This window comes from Oncorhynchus mykiss, chromosome 14 (genome assembly GCF_013265735.2).
Source record: "Oncorhynchus mykiss isolate Arlee chromosome 14, USDA_OmykA_1.1, whole genome shotgun sequence".
In the NCBI taxonomy this organism is placed as follows: domain Eukaryota; kingdom Metazoa; phylum Chordata; class Actinopteri; order Salmoniformes; family Salmonidae; genus Oncorhynchus; species Oncorhynchus mykiss.
The window spans coordinates 18,708,797-18,725,833 of NC_048578.1; the positions used below are offsets into that span (position 1 = coordinate 18,708,797).

General features: G+C 41.9%; 1 protein-coding gene across 5 annotated transcripts in view; it reads right to left on the reverse strand.

Moving 5' to 3' along the window:
• The window catches only part of LOC110488940 (follistatin-related protein 5), a 189,988-nt gene that overhangs the window by 124,417 nt on the left and 48,534 nt on the right, over positions 1-17,037 (reverse strand). For 3 of the 5 annotated variants that reach the window (XM_036943078.1, XM_036943077.1, XM_036943080.1), the window contains exon 3: positions 16,081-16,114. In XM_036943078.1, coding sequence (XP_036798973.1) covers positions 16,081-16,114 — 34 coding nt within the window. The remainder of the gene's footprint in view (positions 1-16,080; positions 16,115-17,037) is intronic. The other 2 variants (XM_036943079.1, XM_036943081.1) reach the window with 1 other exon arrangement.

Genomic DNA, 17,037 nt, shown 5'->3' on the forward strand with positions numbered 1-17,037 from the left:
CAGTCCATGGAGAAGCGACATATGTAGAAACCAGCAAAGCGTCTGCACTCGAGAAAAAGCATTAGCATTAACGATAGCAGGAGAAACTATGTATTTTTACTAGCCTACCTGTTGTCATGGAAAACAAACAGCAATATATTCACGGTGGCAGGCCCGTGTCATTTAACCTGCTATCTCTCAATCCCTAACAGTTGGAATTCATTCCTCCACACTGTCAACATGAAAACCTGATGCCTGATGAGGTCTCGCCACTGTCAACATGAAAACCTGATGCCTGATGAGGTCTCGCCACTGTCAACATGAAAACCTGATGCCTGATGAGGTCTCGCCAGTGTCAACATTAACCATTTGTGGCATTTTTCTATTGAGAAAGACTTCACACCCAAGAAAGGACCGCCTGCTCAGAAATGATAAGAAGATTGTCAAATGTGTTCTTGTGCCGCTGTACTGCAGAGCATATGACTATAAGGGTAAACTAAGTACAGTAGATAGCTTCCATCTCACAAGTATCTTTTAACTGCCAGCTATTTAACAGAGGCAATTCAGTTGAAGAGCGTTGTTCAAGGGTTTGAACTGATTTAGCATCTCTCTTAACACAATGGACGGTTTCCTCAGTGAAACTATTGCAAAGTGCAATCCATTGTGTTGTCTACCATGGAACTTTAAATGAATATAACAAAACAAGTGTGTACAATATGGAGTTTTACAATATGGAAGAGAGTGTTAGGGAAGATGGAAAAATAGCCTAGCCCACTGTAGATACTGTTTAAGATGCATATGAATGAATTCCTGTTGAGCATGGGTTTACCTGTAGTATTATACATCTGTTGTTTGTGTTTATGGACTAAATGGAAATAATTGGACAATTATAGTGAATTTCTATGTTTAAATGCTGTATGATCAAGAGATAATTGGTTAGATTACACAAAACTGTATGCTACAGGCAGTGTCAGTGGTCTCGCATTCACATAGGAAAGCAAAATACAAGAAGAGATCTCTTTTTCCCCTATGTTTCTCCTAGACACAAACTGGCTCTCTTTAACACCAAAATGAGACTAATTTTTTTTCAGATTTGATCAGGAGGAACAACACATACAAGCTCATATTTGTCTGCATGCTAATAGTTACCATAGACTTCTATGCATTTTTCTAACAATAGTTAACAATTGCGCTAACTCTAGTTAGCAACAAAACAGCAATAAAAAATAGTGTCCACAGAGTATTCTGACTCTGAGGAAAATCCTGAAGTATCCCTTTAACAACTGCCAGTCCCAACATGTATAGGCTAGTTCCTTAGATAAACATGTACAATACTGTACATGAGCAGCCAAACTAACGGGACTAAGGGAAACGAAGGAAAAGTAGGTAGAGAGGAGCAGACAGCCTTTTTTTACACATTATTAATATTGAAGCACAGAGGTATTTTATGGAGACATAAAAAAAAATGATTGTGCTCAAAATCGTTGCAAGGGTATTTTTTGAAAGATATGACAACCTTGTGTAATCAATTCAAATAAAATTGTAAACAACAATGCAGTATTAAGAAAATACCAAAAAATAAAAGTAAGAGATAAGAATAACAAATAATTAAAGAGCAGCAGTAAACAACAATAGAGGGGCTATATACAGGGGGTACCGGTACAGAGTCAATGTCAATGTGCCGGGGCAATGGTGTAAATATATGTATGTTGGTAGAGTTATTAAAGTGACTATGCATAGATAATAACAGAGAGTAGCAGCAGCGTTCCAGAAAACGGATTTAAGTTTCCCTGCATTAAAGTCCCTGGCCAATAGGAGCGCAGCCTCTGGATGAGCGTTTTCCTGTTTGCTTATGGCGGTATTCAGCTCATTGAGTGCAGTTTTAGTGCCAGCATTGGTCTGTGGTGGTATGTAGACAGCTACGAAAAATACAGATGAAAACTCTTTCGGCAAAACTGTTAGACTTCCTTAGGTATAGTGCACCAGCGTTTGTTCACATAAATGGATAGGCCGCAGCCCCGTGTCTTACCAGAGAATGCTGTTCTGTCCTGCCGATGGAGAGTTTACAGTGGCTTGTGAAAGCATTCACCCCCTTGGCATTTTTCCTATTTTGTTGGCTTACAACCTGGAATTAAAATAGGTTTTTGGGGGGTTGGTATCATTTAATTTACACAACATGCCTACCACTTTGAAGATGCAAAATATTTTTTATTGTGAAACAAACAAGAAATAAGACAACAAAACTGAAAACTTGCATAACTATTCCCCCCCCGTGCTGCTGCTCCAGTTTCAACTCCAGGTTCAACTGTTCTGTCTGCGGCTATGGAACCCTGCCCTGTTCACCGTACGTGCTACCTGTCCCTGACCTGCTGTTTTCAACTCTCTAGAGACAGCAGGAGTGATAGAGATACTCTGAATGATCGGCTATGAAAAGCCAATTGACATTTACTCCTGAGGTGCTGACCTGTTGCACTCTTGACAACTACTGTGATTATTATTATTTGACCCGGCTGGTCATCTACGAACATCTGAACATCTTGTCCATGTTCTGTTATAATCTCCAATCGGCACAGCCAGAAGAGAACTGGCCACCCCTCATAGCCTGGTTCCTCTCTTGGTTTCTTCCTAGGTTCTGGCCTTTCTAGGGGGTTTTTCCTAGCCACCGTGCTTCTACACCGGCATTGCTTGCTGTTTGGGGTTTTAGGCTGGGTTTCTGTTCAGCACTTTGAGATACCAGCTGATGTAAGAAGGGCTTTATAAATACATTTGATTTGATTTGATTTATCTTTGGTCTCTTTGTTGTCTCTCTGATTAATGCCCTCCTCGCCTGGTCTGTGAGTTTTGGTGGGCGGCCCTCTCTTGGCAAGTTTGTTGTGGTGCCATATTCTTTCAGCTCTTCGCATTTATTTTCTAGCGATTGAACAATCGCAAGACGGAAGGCAAGGCCAGATTAGCCACTCATCACGCCTGATCCTCACAAGGCACCCGGATCTTTTCCATTATATCTCAGTTTCCATCTCCAGCCAATCACAGGAATCTGGGCCTGGTCGGATTTCTGTCGTAGTATATCCCTCACGTTCGACTCATTGAAGAAGAACTCTTCTTCCAGGGAGCAGGGAGCAATCAGGGAGCAGGGAGCAATCGCTGTTCTGATCTTCAGAATCTCTTTTCAGTCATAAGAGACAGTAGCAGCAACATTATGTACAAAACAAGTTACGAACAACTCGAAAAAACAAATAAAATAGCATGATTGGTTGAGAGCCGATAAGACGGCAGCCCTCTCCTCCAGCGTGATCGGGAATGTTTGTGCACATGTTTATGTGTGTATCTGCAGGCCAGCAGAGGTCTAAATATTACGACCTGATGAGTAGCTCCTACACACCCCAGGCTGTGCCTACAGGAGGCCCTGACCGAGTAGGTTCATCCCCCAGCTCCCAAACAACCCGACACGGTACACTCACCGAGGCTCATCACAACCATCCAACTTCCATTTTCATATGTAGTCACAATTTACCTTTATGGTCCCTCATGCTTCAGACTCTCATTGCCTGCTTTTGTGAAATGTATCAAATCTTCTCCCCTCTCATTGTTTCTGTGCAGTCTTCAGATATCAGTCAGAGGCTGTCTTCTGAGATAGCTGGCTTGACTGCAGGGATGCTGGCAGTCACCCCAGGAACACCACCCCGTGCTCTGTCGGTAGACACAAGCTTCAGTGAACAGCGTCTAGACACACCCTAGGCTCTTCTGCTTCCTCCTTCGGAGGAGGAACACCCTACAAACCTTGCTCCGGGACTCCGTACTCACAGGACTCGGGCTACGCTGTTGCCAGGTCGTCTGTCATGTCACCACACATGACGTTCCCTCCCAGGAAATGAAAGTTATTTTGAATTAGAATTGAAACACCCTGCACCATGTTGGGGCGACATTTTTGGGGTCTTAATAAAAAAAACAATAACATTAATGAGGTTATGGCATAACAGAAGTCTTGAAAAGCTGACACTAGGCAAGTCACTAGGGTCTGGTTTCAATGACAGACTATTTTGGCATCTTCAAAAAGGGAAATACATTTGTTCCGTGGTGCGTCCTTTAGGTGGGTCCTCTTCATACAGACAACTCTCCCAACAAATAATGAGGCAGATAATGCCAGAACGTTGTGATTCGAAACCAAAGTTTGCAGAAAAAACCTATGCAGTGATTTTAGTGAAGGTAGTTGATGTAAACTAGGCACTTGCGAAATGCACTCATTAAAAATAACCTCTGTGATCTCCATCTTGCTAGATGCTATTTAGTATTTTATTCAAGCGGATAAGATGGTGACGTACTCTAGGCAGTGACGTAGTTCTTCTATGACAAACTCATGCTATTACATGCAGACGCTGTTCAGCCAGAACATTTGAAAATTGTGGAAGGCTAGAGAGACTAGCATAACCGCTCAGGTAGAGTTGAGCAATTATCCACATTGTTGTTATTACATAAATAACGTTTTTCTATTTATTAGGATCACAATATTCAATGTTTGATCTAAATCCTCTTTTTGTCACAATGTTTCTGTCAGACATGTTGGATAGAGCGCTGGGCCGATGACCAGTAGTGGCTATCCTCTCCAGGACATTTTTATTTTATTTTATTCAACTAGACATGTTGCCCTCCTCCTCCTCTACTGTCACCTTCTCAGTCGTGGCATACAAAGCTCCCCGTTACTCGGACCTCCATGCACCTCCTCAAGGCCCTATCACAGCAGACACTATAACCACCACTCACACAACCACAGCAGACACAATAACCACGACTCACACAACCACAGCAGACACCGTAACCACCACTGACACAACCACAGCAGACACAATAGCCACCACTCACACAACCACAGCAGACACCGTAACCACCACTCACACAACCACAGCAGACAGCGTAACCACCACTCACACAACCACAGCAGACACCGTAACCACCACTCACACAACCACAGCAGGCACAATAACCACCACTCACACAACCACAGCAGACACAATAGCCACATCTCACACAACCACAGCAGACACCGTAACCACCACTCATACAACCACAGTAGCTACCACAGGCGTATAACATTTGTGAATAGCCCTAGGTAAAATTCTGTGTTATATTGATACGAGATGCGAATATCAGTAACAAAAACATTTTGCCATGGTGTTTTGATTCTTTGACTTGGCATTGTTTTGTTGGTAATATTTTGGCATTGTGACAACCCTTATAAATAATGTAAGTTTGTAACGTGCATGCTAAGAATCAGGAAGCAAGTACAGGGAGTGAATTAATAAATAAACAAATATGGAACAAAACAAGAAACACAAGTAGCGTACAGACATGAAACATACAAACAGAAACAATAAACAGAAACAATAATAAATAACGCAATCAGAAACAATAACGAAAGGTGAGGGAGTCCAGGTGAGTCTCATGAGGTGCAGGTACACATAACGATGGTGACAGGTGTACGTAATAATGAGTAAAATGGCGACAGCGAGCGCCAGAGAGGAGGAGCAGGAGTAGACGTGGCAGTTCCCCCACCCTGATGCGCGGCTCCTGCCGCAGGACGCCGACCAGAGGGACGGTCCTGAGGACCAGTAGCGGACCGGTCGCTTCTGCTGAGGCAGCTGAGGCACGGGAACAAGTTGAACCGGCCAAGGCATGTGAGCCTGACGAGCCGGCTGAGGCATGGGAGCCTGATGAGCCAACTGAGGCTTGAGAGCTTGTCGAGCCAGCTGAGGCATGGGAGCTAGCTGATGCATCTCTGGTAGCTTGAGAAGTTGTCGAGCCAGCTGAGGCATGGAAGCTAGCTGAGGCAACCCCGGTAGCTTTGGTAATGGAAGCCTGAAAAGCCAACCAATGCTTGTGAACCTATCGAGCCAGCTGAGGCACGGAAGTCTGACAAGCCAGCTAAGGCATCCCAGGTTGCTTCGGCAGCCGCCCTTGGCCCTGACGTCACCAGTAAAAAAGCTAAGAAATCCTTGTTTCTTGCCTTTGGCGAGGTGTTATTCTTTCTGTTTATGTTTGATGTCTGTACGCTACTCGTATTTCTTGTTATGTTCTATGTTCGTTAATTTAATAAATTCACTCCCTGTACTTGCTTCCCAATGATTAGAGTACACCTTTCCTGTGGGTTTAGCTGCCTCCATAGGGAGTTTTACTAGGTCTGGAGGTGGTATAGTTTGTACCAGTTATAAGCTGGTATGTTCTGACTGACCCCTTTTAAAACAGATCCCCCAGGCATTTTGCAGGGAACTTTCCACTTTGGCTCTCAGTCGAAATGGGGTTAATGACAGCACTTTCAATTTCATACCAATTTTAGACAATGCCACAATTTTGTTACTTTACAAGAAATACAATTTTATATTACAAACAACCTAACCTCTCCCGGTAACTTTTTCCATGTGGTTAGAACTGGCTCTAATATATGAGCTGGCTCTAATATAGCTGGCTCCTGTAAATACTGTATCTCAAAAAGGCTTTTCTGGAGCAATACATGAGACATGAATGGTCTCATAAGGATACAATGATAAGATCTCATATATTTGTCATACTTCTCAAATGTAAGTATCAAACCAAGCTCATTTGTCTCATGAAAGTCTCAAGAATTCATTATGAGAAACAGTTCAGATATGTGATTACAAAATCATGCAACATTGATATCTCCTATATTTCTTCAGAGATGAAGAAAAGACCACTCTGAGCAAAATATTTTTCCTCTGGGCTATTACTGACTTGCGCTGATCTGAGTGACTCCCAGCAGTTAAAACGCTGTTCAATATAGGTACCTCATGTAATATTTGGAATGGTTAAAAGGCATATATGCATAAAAGCTTTGCTACTGTTATGAGGGTTAGATTCTTCACTTAAAATTCTTAATTTAAATCAGTGCGGTGCATCTGTCCAACTCCTCAATGACTTGGATAGGTCTATACCTCCCTATTGGAGAATGACTTTATGCTTTTTCTCTTACAACACAACATTGCTAGGAATGCAGCCAATAGATCGTCACAATGTTACATTGGAGGACATTGGAGCTTTGTTACAAGGTTGTTGCTCAACATTTGCCAATAGTGCCCGATGTTGTACAAGGTTGTGGGCTATGATGTTTTTGTAATTTGCGTTGGCACCTAAGCTAATGCTTTGAAAAGGTGTTGTTGAGTCCGTCTCATCCTGACCACCACCACAGTAATTGCAACATTGTTACAATGTCTTGCCTTTGCTGGGGCTGCATAAACATATTTTCAACATTTCATAAGTGACTATTTGAGGTGCAAAACTTTTGGCCACCATTTAAAGCACGCTCAAAAACATTTTAAACCTTGATGTCCCCCTTCCACATAAATGACTCCATCACACAGGCCTTTGGATTCCTCACGATGTAGCTCACAAGTGAAGCCTGAACAGAAAAATGGTGACAAGGGAGCTAGCTAAGTATTCAACAGGAAAGTACTGCTGTTGCCACAAGAAGCTAAACCTAGCCAAGAGTGCTCAGCCAATCAATTGGCTGCAAGTGAGCATTAGTCCCCTGTGCTAGACTGAAGCACAGTGTTGGAGTGTTAAGGTGCTGTTTGTGCCATCCAACTGCACGTTCACTCATCAAGGATGTAACTTTCCGTCCCATTACTCTCCTTGGCCTCATCAGTGAATAGGGTACGCATTAGAATGCATCTCTCATAGCATCTCAGTAAACGGACCTATTTGTCACAGCGCACCACGCTTGACTAATTGTCAACTCCCAGCGCTAATTCACATAACATTAAGCTGTCTTGCTGGTGGCAGCTAGCCACATCGTGTGTCTGTTGATATAAGATATCTTGGGGGGTTTTGGTACGGTTGTTATTTTTGTCTTTTTGACCCTTGGTTTTCTGGTGAAGTGGACAGAAACAGATGTCCCAGTAATGTGTTCATATTATGATGTGGAATTAGTTAATTTGAGGATGGGGTTTTGTTTTTCAAATTAGAACAGCTAGTAATAGTGTGTGAAAAGAACACAAGAACATGCTGAATGTCACATTTTGTCTGTGTCGGTGTGTTCATTCTGAATACTTCTGGCACTTCTTTGGACACTGTGTTAACAAACCTCCAGATGAACTTCAATGCCATACAACACTCCTTCCGTGGCCTCCAACTGCTCTTAAATGCAAGTAAAACTAAATGCATGCCTTTCAACCGATCGCTGCCCGCACCTGCCCGCCCACACGTGTAGCATCACTAATCTGGATGGTTTTGACTTAGAATATGTGGACAACTACACATACCTAGGTGTCTGGTTAGACTGTAAACTCTCCTTCCAGACTCACATTAAGCATCTCCAATCCAAAATTAAATCGGCTTCCTATTTCACAACAAAGCCTCCTTCACTCATGCTGACCAACAGACCCTCGTAAAACTGACAATCTTTCCGATCCTTGACTTTGGCGATGTCATTTACAAAATAGCCTCCAACACTCTACTCAGCAAATTGGATGTAGTCTAACACAGTGCCATCCGTTTTGTCACCATTGCCCCATATACTACCCACCACTGCGACCTGTATGCTCTCGTTGGCTGGCCCTCGCTTCATATTTGTCGCCAAGCCCACTGGCTCCAGGTTAAGTCCTTATCTCAACTCACTGGTCACCATAGCAACACCCACTCGTAGCACCCGCTCCAGCAGGTATATTTGATTGGTCATCCCCAAAGCCAACTCCCCCTTTGGCCGCCTTTTCTTCCAGTTCTCTGCTGTCAATGACTGGAACGAATTGCAAAAATCACTGAAGCTGGAGACTCATATCTCCCTCACTAACTTTAAGCACCAACTTTAAGCACCATCTGTAAATAGCCCACCCAACTACCTCATACCCATATTGTTATTTATTGTTTTGCTCCTTTGCACCCCAGTATCTCTATTTGCTCCCCAATCTTACCTCATTTGCACACACTGTATATAGCTTTTTCTATTGTATTATTGACTGTATGTTTGTTTATCCCATGTGTAACTCTGTGTTGTTTGTGTCGCACTGCTTTGCTTTATCTTTATCTATCACAGTTGTAAACTGGCCTACCTGGTTAAATAAAGGCAAAATAAATCAAATAAAAAATGTATGTTCGGCAGGCGCCCTGATAATAATCACAAATAATGTGAGGAGCATAATCAGGGGGAACTCTTAGGAGTTACAACCCTAAGAGCATTATTCATCTCTCCAGGCCCAAGGTCTTTGTACATCTTCCTATTTTTAATTTCACCACAACACAATGGCTTATATCAGTGGTTCCAAAACTCGGTCCCCCCCCCCAGGTGCACGTTTTGTTTTTTTCTCTACACAGCTGATTCAAATAACAAACTCATAATCATGCTTTGATTAGCTGAATCAGCTGTGTAGTGGTAGGGCAACAACCAAAACGTACACCCATGGGGGGCCCCATGACCGAGTTTGGGATACCCAGGATTAGATACTTGCACTACCGTCTTCGTCGCAATTCTAATCAAACTTTGGAGAGAGCAAAGTGAGATATTTCCTCTTGAGGAATGCTTATGAATAGACTTTCGTCTAAACCACTGTGGAATTACGGGAACTTGATTCTCGCCCTCTCAGCCACGGAGTTGTGTAGATAAGTTGAGCTACTTAAGAACTCATTTTAAAGCTTGAATCCTGATCCAGTCCTGATCCACTGCTGATCCACTCTTGGTGCCTAGATAAAGAATGCATTAAAGAGGAGAATTTTGGCCAAGAGCTAGGGCCGTCCTTCAAGATAATTCTCCTTCTACAAATACTGTGTTGACCTTCAGTCAACTGTGTTGACCTTCCTTCATCATGCCCTCCATTGTAAGTACCACTGATCTTTGTGGATCACTGAGAGTATTGATAATGAATCTCAATTAGATTTGTTTCACCTCGTTTAAGACCACACATCTCTGTTGTTGGCCAAAAATTATACACATTACCTTAGAAAAAGTGTGCAGTCCCTCCTGTACACAGGATTCACGGCCATGAATATTCAGCAAATGCAAATATTGACTTTTCTTATGTAGAGTGGAGCCTTTCCTGGAGTTACAATATAAATGTAAATGAGGAAATATCAGTTAAATCGTATTTTTGTTGAATAGTTCTGATGATGGTGACTTTTTGCCTACTATGAATGGTACCCACTGTACCATTCGTCTGAGTGACCACAAATATGGCTCCCACAAGACCATTAGGAGTCGATGGGGTCATTCACAAGGCTTTTTCAAGTGCATCTACAGTTTGGGCTACCGTGCGTATATGATAGATAGAGATTACAAACTCTCTTGAGGCAGCTTTAACATGTACAGTTAAAGTCGGAAGTTTACATACACTTAGGTTGGTGTCACTAAAACTCATTCTTCAACCACTTTTTTGTTAACAAACTATAGCTTTGGCAAGTCCGTTAGGACATCTACTTTGTGCATGACACAATTCATTTTTCCAACAATTGTTTACAGACAGATTATTTCACTTATAATTCACTGTATCACAATTCCAGTGGGTCAGATGTTTACATACACTAAGTTGACTGTGCCTTTAAACAGCTTGGCAAATTCAGGAAAATTATTTCATGGCTTTAGAAGCTTCTGATTGGCTAATTGACATAATTTGAGTCAATTGGAGGTGTAACTGTGGATGTATTTCAAGGCCTACCTTCAAACTCAGTGCCTATTTGCTTGACATCGAGGGAAAATCAAAAGAAATCCGCCAAGACCTCAGAAAAACATTGTAGACCTCCACAAGTCTGGTTCATCCTTGGGAGCAATTTCCAAATGCTTGAAGGTACCATGTAAATCTGTACAAACAATAGTATGCAAGTATAAACACCATGGGACCACGCAGCTGTCATACCATGGCTCAGGAAGGAGACGTGTTCTGTCTGCTAGAGATGAACGTACTTTGGTGCAAAAGTGCAAATCAATCCCAGAACAACAGCAAAGGACCTTGTGAAGATACTGGAGGAAACATGTCGCTCAGCAAGGAAGAAGCCACTGCTCCAAAACCACCATAAAAAAGCCAGACTAGGGTTTGCAGCTGCACATGGGGACAAAGATCGTACTCCTTGGAGAAATGTCCTCTGGTCTGATGAAACAAAAATAGAACTGTTTGGTCATAATGACCATCGTTATGTTTGGAGGAAAAAGGGGGAGGCTTGCAAGCCGAAGAACACCATTCCAACCGTGAAGCACAGTGGTTGCGGCATCATGTTGTGGGATGCTTTGCTGCAGGACGGACTGGTGCATGTCACAAAATAGATGGCATCATGAGGAATGTAAAATTATGTGGATATATTGAAGCAACATCTCAAGACATCAGTCAGGAAGTTAAAGCTTGGTCACAAATGGGTCTTCCAAATGGACAATGACCCCAAGCATACTTCCAAAGTTGTGACAAAATGGCTTAAGGACGATAAAGTCAAGGTATTGGAGTGCCCATCAGTAAGCCCTGACCTCAATCCTATAGAAGATTTGTGGGCAGATCTGAAAAAGTGTGTGCGAGCAAGGAGGCCTACAAACCTGACTCAGTTACACCAGCTCTGTCGGGAGGAATGGGCCAAAATTCACAAAACTTATTGTGGGAAGCTTGTGGAAGGCTACCCGAAACGTTTGACCCAAGTGAAACAATTTAAAGGCAATGCTACCAAATACTAATTGAGTGTATGTAAACCTCTGACCCACTGAGAATGTGATGAAAGAAAAAAAGCTGAAAGAAATCATTCTCTCTACTGTTATTCTGACATTTCACATTCTTAAAATCAAGTGGTGATCCTAACTGACCTAAGACAGGGCATTTTTACTAGGGTTAAATGTCAGGAATTGTGAAAAATGGAGTTTAAGTGGATTTGGCTAAGATGTATATAAACTTCCGACTTCAACTGTATTTAGGTCAAGCCCACCTGTCCACTAAGGCTTCGTCGGTCAAGAGTCACTGTTGTCCATGAGAAACGCAGCATGTCATGCACCTTATGTCATCCAACTATTCCCAAGGCCTCTTCACTTCTCAGTATATCTTCAGGCGATTTCTCAATTTCTTCTTGATTTCTCTCCAAAAAAGGAGTTCTATTAAAAGTCTATTACATTCCGTGAATCTTAATTCCCGTAACTTGATTAAGATTTATGAAAGCTATTACATACTAACTCGTTGGGAGACTATGGGACTTGACTGTGTGTGATTGAAACAACAGGAAGTCTTCCACCAATAAGTCTGTCAGTGGAAAGTGCAGCGCATTGCACAATGTTTAACGTTCCGCTCTTATATACTGCTGTGAAAAGTTATTAAAAGTGTAACCCAGTCCCATAGCGGGGGCAAATAATTGTATTAACTGCCTTTGTATTATCCAAAGTAGGGTGGGGAGGTGGTGTAGGGGTGGGGATGCTGAGTGTACAAAGTAATCATTTCATCAATTTGATAATTATGTTTGCTATTGAATTCAAAATAGAAGGCGATTGTTATTCTGGGAGAAAACTGCAATTTCCAAATCCGAAAAACTTTTGTTCCAAATAGTAGCTCAGTGTGGCACCAAATGGACATAATATATATTTTAAATGTCTGTTTCACCAGCTATTCAATATTGTAAATTGAAAGAGTCTATTTACTCCAACAAATAGCATTTCCCCAACAACATCCCAAGGTATATTTGTACCGAGCCGAACAGCAAGAGGTGTTGCTATGGCCCCAGACTTCATTTGGTATTTCATTTACGCTGAGTTGTGGAATGGGATGGGTGTATTCTGTTCGTCTTTGTCTCTTCCATTCTGACATTCAAAGTCATTTTTGCTTCTGTTCTGCTGGATTCTGGATCTGTTTGAATTGTTTTATGTGACCAATGTCTAAATGTAAAATGTCTACATTTGATAAACAGCATGCATAGAAACTCACTTTGTGTACTGTAACAATATGTTATGTCTGTACAATTTCTGTTAACTTACTGATCTGAGGATTGAATTGGAGTCTCAAAATATTCTGCAGCTAGGACATATAAGGTCACCATCACATTTGGTTAATTCCTTGAGATTTGACTACACATTTGACAAAAAATATATATTCTAATAGCCCAATGAAATCAACTATCTATAGCAGTAAGTAAAACGTAAGGTGTTCATAACTTCAATGAACCATTAATACAACTTTTCCTTGCAGCCACAGGGTGTAACCACCCCCCCCCCCCCAACCCCTCCTCTGAAGAGAAAGCTACAATAGTTTAATTATTTATGAATCTCTTTTACTTACGCTGTCTTGTTACATGGCCTGAAATTAGTTTGCTGAAAACAATCCATAGTCTCCTCTCCCTGCTTACAGAGAGGTGTGGATTAAACGGAATCTCAGCCGACAGCTGGGGGCCGCCCTTTATGATAATGCTCCCTCTACAATTACAGCTTTGACCTTCCAGAGGTGGAGAGAAAAAATGGCAGTGAGACATCCATTATCAACCCTTCATAATGCTTAGTGGCAGACATCTTGGTCACCACACCACCTTTCTACCTCCTGACATTGACTTTTGTGTTTTAGCTGAGGTTTGAGTGTGTGTGTGTGTGCTTGTATCTGTCTCTCTGTCTCTCTGTGTGTGTGTGTGTGTGTGTGTGTGTGTGTGTGTGCGTGTGTGTGTGTGTGTGTGTGTGTGTGGGTGGGTGCGTGCGTGCGTGCGTGTGTGTGTGTGCGTGCGTGGGTGGGTGCGTTCACTCGTGCCTGCGTGCGTACATGTTGAAGGGTCTACAGATTACAAAGGTGACATAGTGACATACGAGACACATTTGTCAGGACGTGGGAGTGCACTCAGACATTTGTCATTGCGCATTATTGCGTTCTGAATTGCCTCATGCCATATTGGTGGGCGGTTAGGTGCCAGGGTAACGGTGTTGGCAGTTAGGTGCCAGGTATTGGTTTTGGTGGTTGGTGACAGGGTAATGGTGTGGGCAGTTAGGTGCCAGGGTAATTGGTGTCACTGGTTAGGTGCCAGGGTAATGGTGTGGGTATTAGGTGCCAGGGTAATGGTGTGGGTGGTCAGGTGCCAGGGTAATGGTGTGGGCAGTTAGGTGCCAGGGTAATGGTGTGGGTGGTTAGATGCAAGGGTAATTGTGTGGGTGGTTAGGTGCCAGGTTAAGGGTGTACACAGGAGATATTAGAGGTACTACATTCAATCTCTAAGTGTTGGCCTCTTATCTATTGACATTTCCAGCAAAGCATAATAAGTAATGTACCAAAAACAGTGGGCTTGAGATGTATGAGTATGTATAATAACATTGAAAGTATTGGTGACACTTTTCAGAAGCAGGTATTACACGTTTATAAGACCTCGGGATTGTCTAATGTTCCTGATTAAATAACAGCCATTTTGACTGGGTTGACGATGTAAGCCCTGCTGTACTACATCAGAATAAGTCATAAATGTTAACAACAAGTAGCAAAGCCTTATACCAGTAGCCTAAAGTGTTACCAAGTATCATTATAAGACAGAAGATTAAATAGCCCATCAAATAATGAATCATGTATATAATTATCTGTGATGGTAATCCTTTATTTGGTCTGTTCATAATATTCTACCATTTTTTGAGGATCCTTAGCAGGATATGAAAGATAAACTCATTCCCTGAGAATCAAATCCTCTGGCTTTCTCTTCACACCTTCCCTCCTCAAAGAGATGAGAGGGGTCAACACTGCAGTGAATGACAGACATCCACTTTGATGGCAGAGAGGCTAGTCTCTTTGATGGCAGAGATGCTAGTCTCTTTGATGGCAGAGAGGCTGGTCTCTGATGGCAGAGAGGCTAGGCTTTTTGATGGCAGAGAGGCTAGTCTATTTGATGGCGGAGAGGCTAGTCTTTTTGATAACAGAATGGCTAATCTCTTTGACGGGAGAGAGGCTAGTCTCTTTCATGCAATGCAGTGGGAGTAGATTCACTTCAGTCATGTTCAGCGGTTTGACTCATGTTCTACCTGTACATGCACAAAAATAGAACCCTTTTAGAATGACTAGTGGATTTCCATGGCTACCACAGCATTCTGCAGTGTTACGCCATCCCATCTGGTTTGCACTTAGTGGGATTATCATTTGTTTTTCAACAGGACAATGACCCAAAACACACCTCCAGGCTGTGTAGGGCTATTTGACCAAGAAGGAGAGTGATGGAGTGCTGCATTAGATGACCTGGCGTCCACAATCCCCTGACCGCAACCCAATTGAGATGGTTTGGGATGAGTTGGACCGCAGTGTGAAAGAAAAGCAGCCAACAAGTGCTCAGCATATGTGTTTTGGGTCAACTGTTCTGCCTGTGATTATTATTATTTGACCATGCTGGTCATTTATGAACATTTGAACATCTTGGCCATGTTCTGTTATGATCTCCACCCGGCACAGCCAGAAGAGGACTGGCCACCCCACATAGCCTGGTTCCTCTCTAGGTTTCTTCCTAGGTTTTGGCCGTTCTAGGGAGTTTTTCCTAGCCACCGTGCGTCTACACCTGCATTGCTTGCTGTTTGGGGTTTTAGGCTGGGTTTCTGTACAGCACTTTGAGATATCAGCTCATGTACGAAGGGCTATATAAATACATTTTAGATTTGATATGTGGGAACTCCACTGTTGGAAAATCATTCCAGGTGATGCTGGTTGAGAGAATGACAAAAGTTTGCAAAGCTGTCATCAAGGCAAAGGGTGGCTACTTTGAAGAATCTCAAATATAAAATACCTTTTAAATGGTTTAACACTTTTCTGGTTACTACATGATTCCATATGTGCTATTTCATAGTTTTGATGTCTTCACTATTATTCTACAATGTAGAAAATAGTAGAAAATAAAGAAAAACCCTTGAATGAGTAGGTGTGTCCAAATTGTTGACTTATACCTAAAGGGGTACTAAAATTCTAAATCAAATAGCTAAATGATTCATCGTATTACCATCTTAAAACAATTAGCTTAGGAAGGGCCCTTAGCCCCACTTAGCACTGAGTTCATTCAGTGTAAATGTGTGTTATCTGCCTGTTTAGTTTCGTCAAACGTTTTACACAACTCTCCAATAACAGTTTCATAGTCGACTCAACAATAATATTCATGAAAGTAAAAGCCCAAGCACTGTGACAGAAGGGAAGGAAAAAAATGGAGACATACCCTTTATCCGCAAACTCCCTGGGATCCCATCCTGCTGAAACAACAACAAACAGAAAGACACAAAGCTGTAAGATATCACACAGTCACACTTGCATCAAGTTAACAAGATCAACATTCGTCAACAGAGTAATAACACCAAGAGCAATTTCACTTTTATGAGTGGAATCTCAGCCGCTGCTACAAATATTGAAGGTATTCATGGCGAAGGCTTATAAATGCATAGAAAGATGAGGCATTTTTACTGTATGAAGCACTTAGCTGAGGTGGCTATTGAGAATAATAGGATACTATTGGGAATCTGTTTATTTTATCATAAAGTGCAGTGACTATTTGGCTTTTCTGTTACATTTCATATTCATGAGTTACTGCCAAGTCACTGAAGTACATAACATATGCAGAGTGTTTGACAGTGAAAGGCTAAGAGGTAATGTCTGTATCTCCATAAAAGGTATTTCTTTAAAGGTTAAAAGAAGCAGCAAGAGAGTGAAAAATGGCAATTGAAAACGTTATGTACCATTATGCCCTTAAAGAAGGTACTTTGCAGCGCAACACTACCAATGTATTTACTAGTGAATCATTGGTATTTTATGCCCAATGATGGTATAGGGTCGTTATGGCGAAATAAAAGGCTTCAATTTACAGTAGAGTATGGCAATTCACCAGCTGTTGAAGACCATATAAATATTTGATTCCATCCTCTGTGTGGAGAATTCCTCCTTTTTATTCCAGCTACTGGCAGGGTAATGTAATAGGTCCAGAGTCAATAACGAGAGCTTTTCTCTTTTCTCTGACTGATACCAATCAGAAAATACTTATCATTCATTTTATCTAACACATCGATTGACATAGTAAAATGCACAGAAAATGTATAGAATGTAAAATGTTTACATACAAATCCCCAATGGATTTACCTAAATCAATGGACTGTATGACTCATCAAAAAGTGTTCAACAGAGT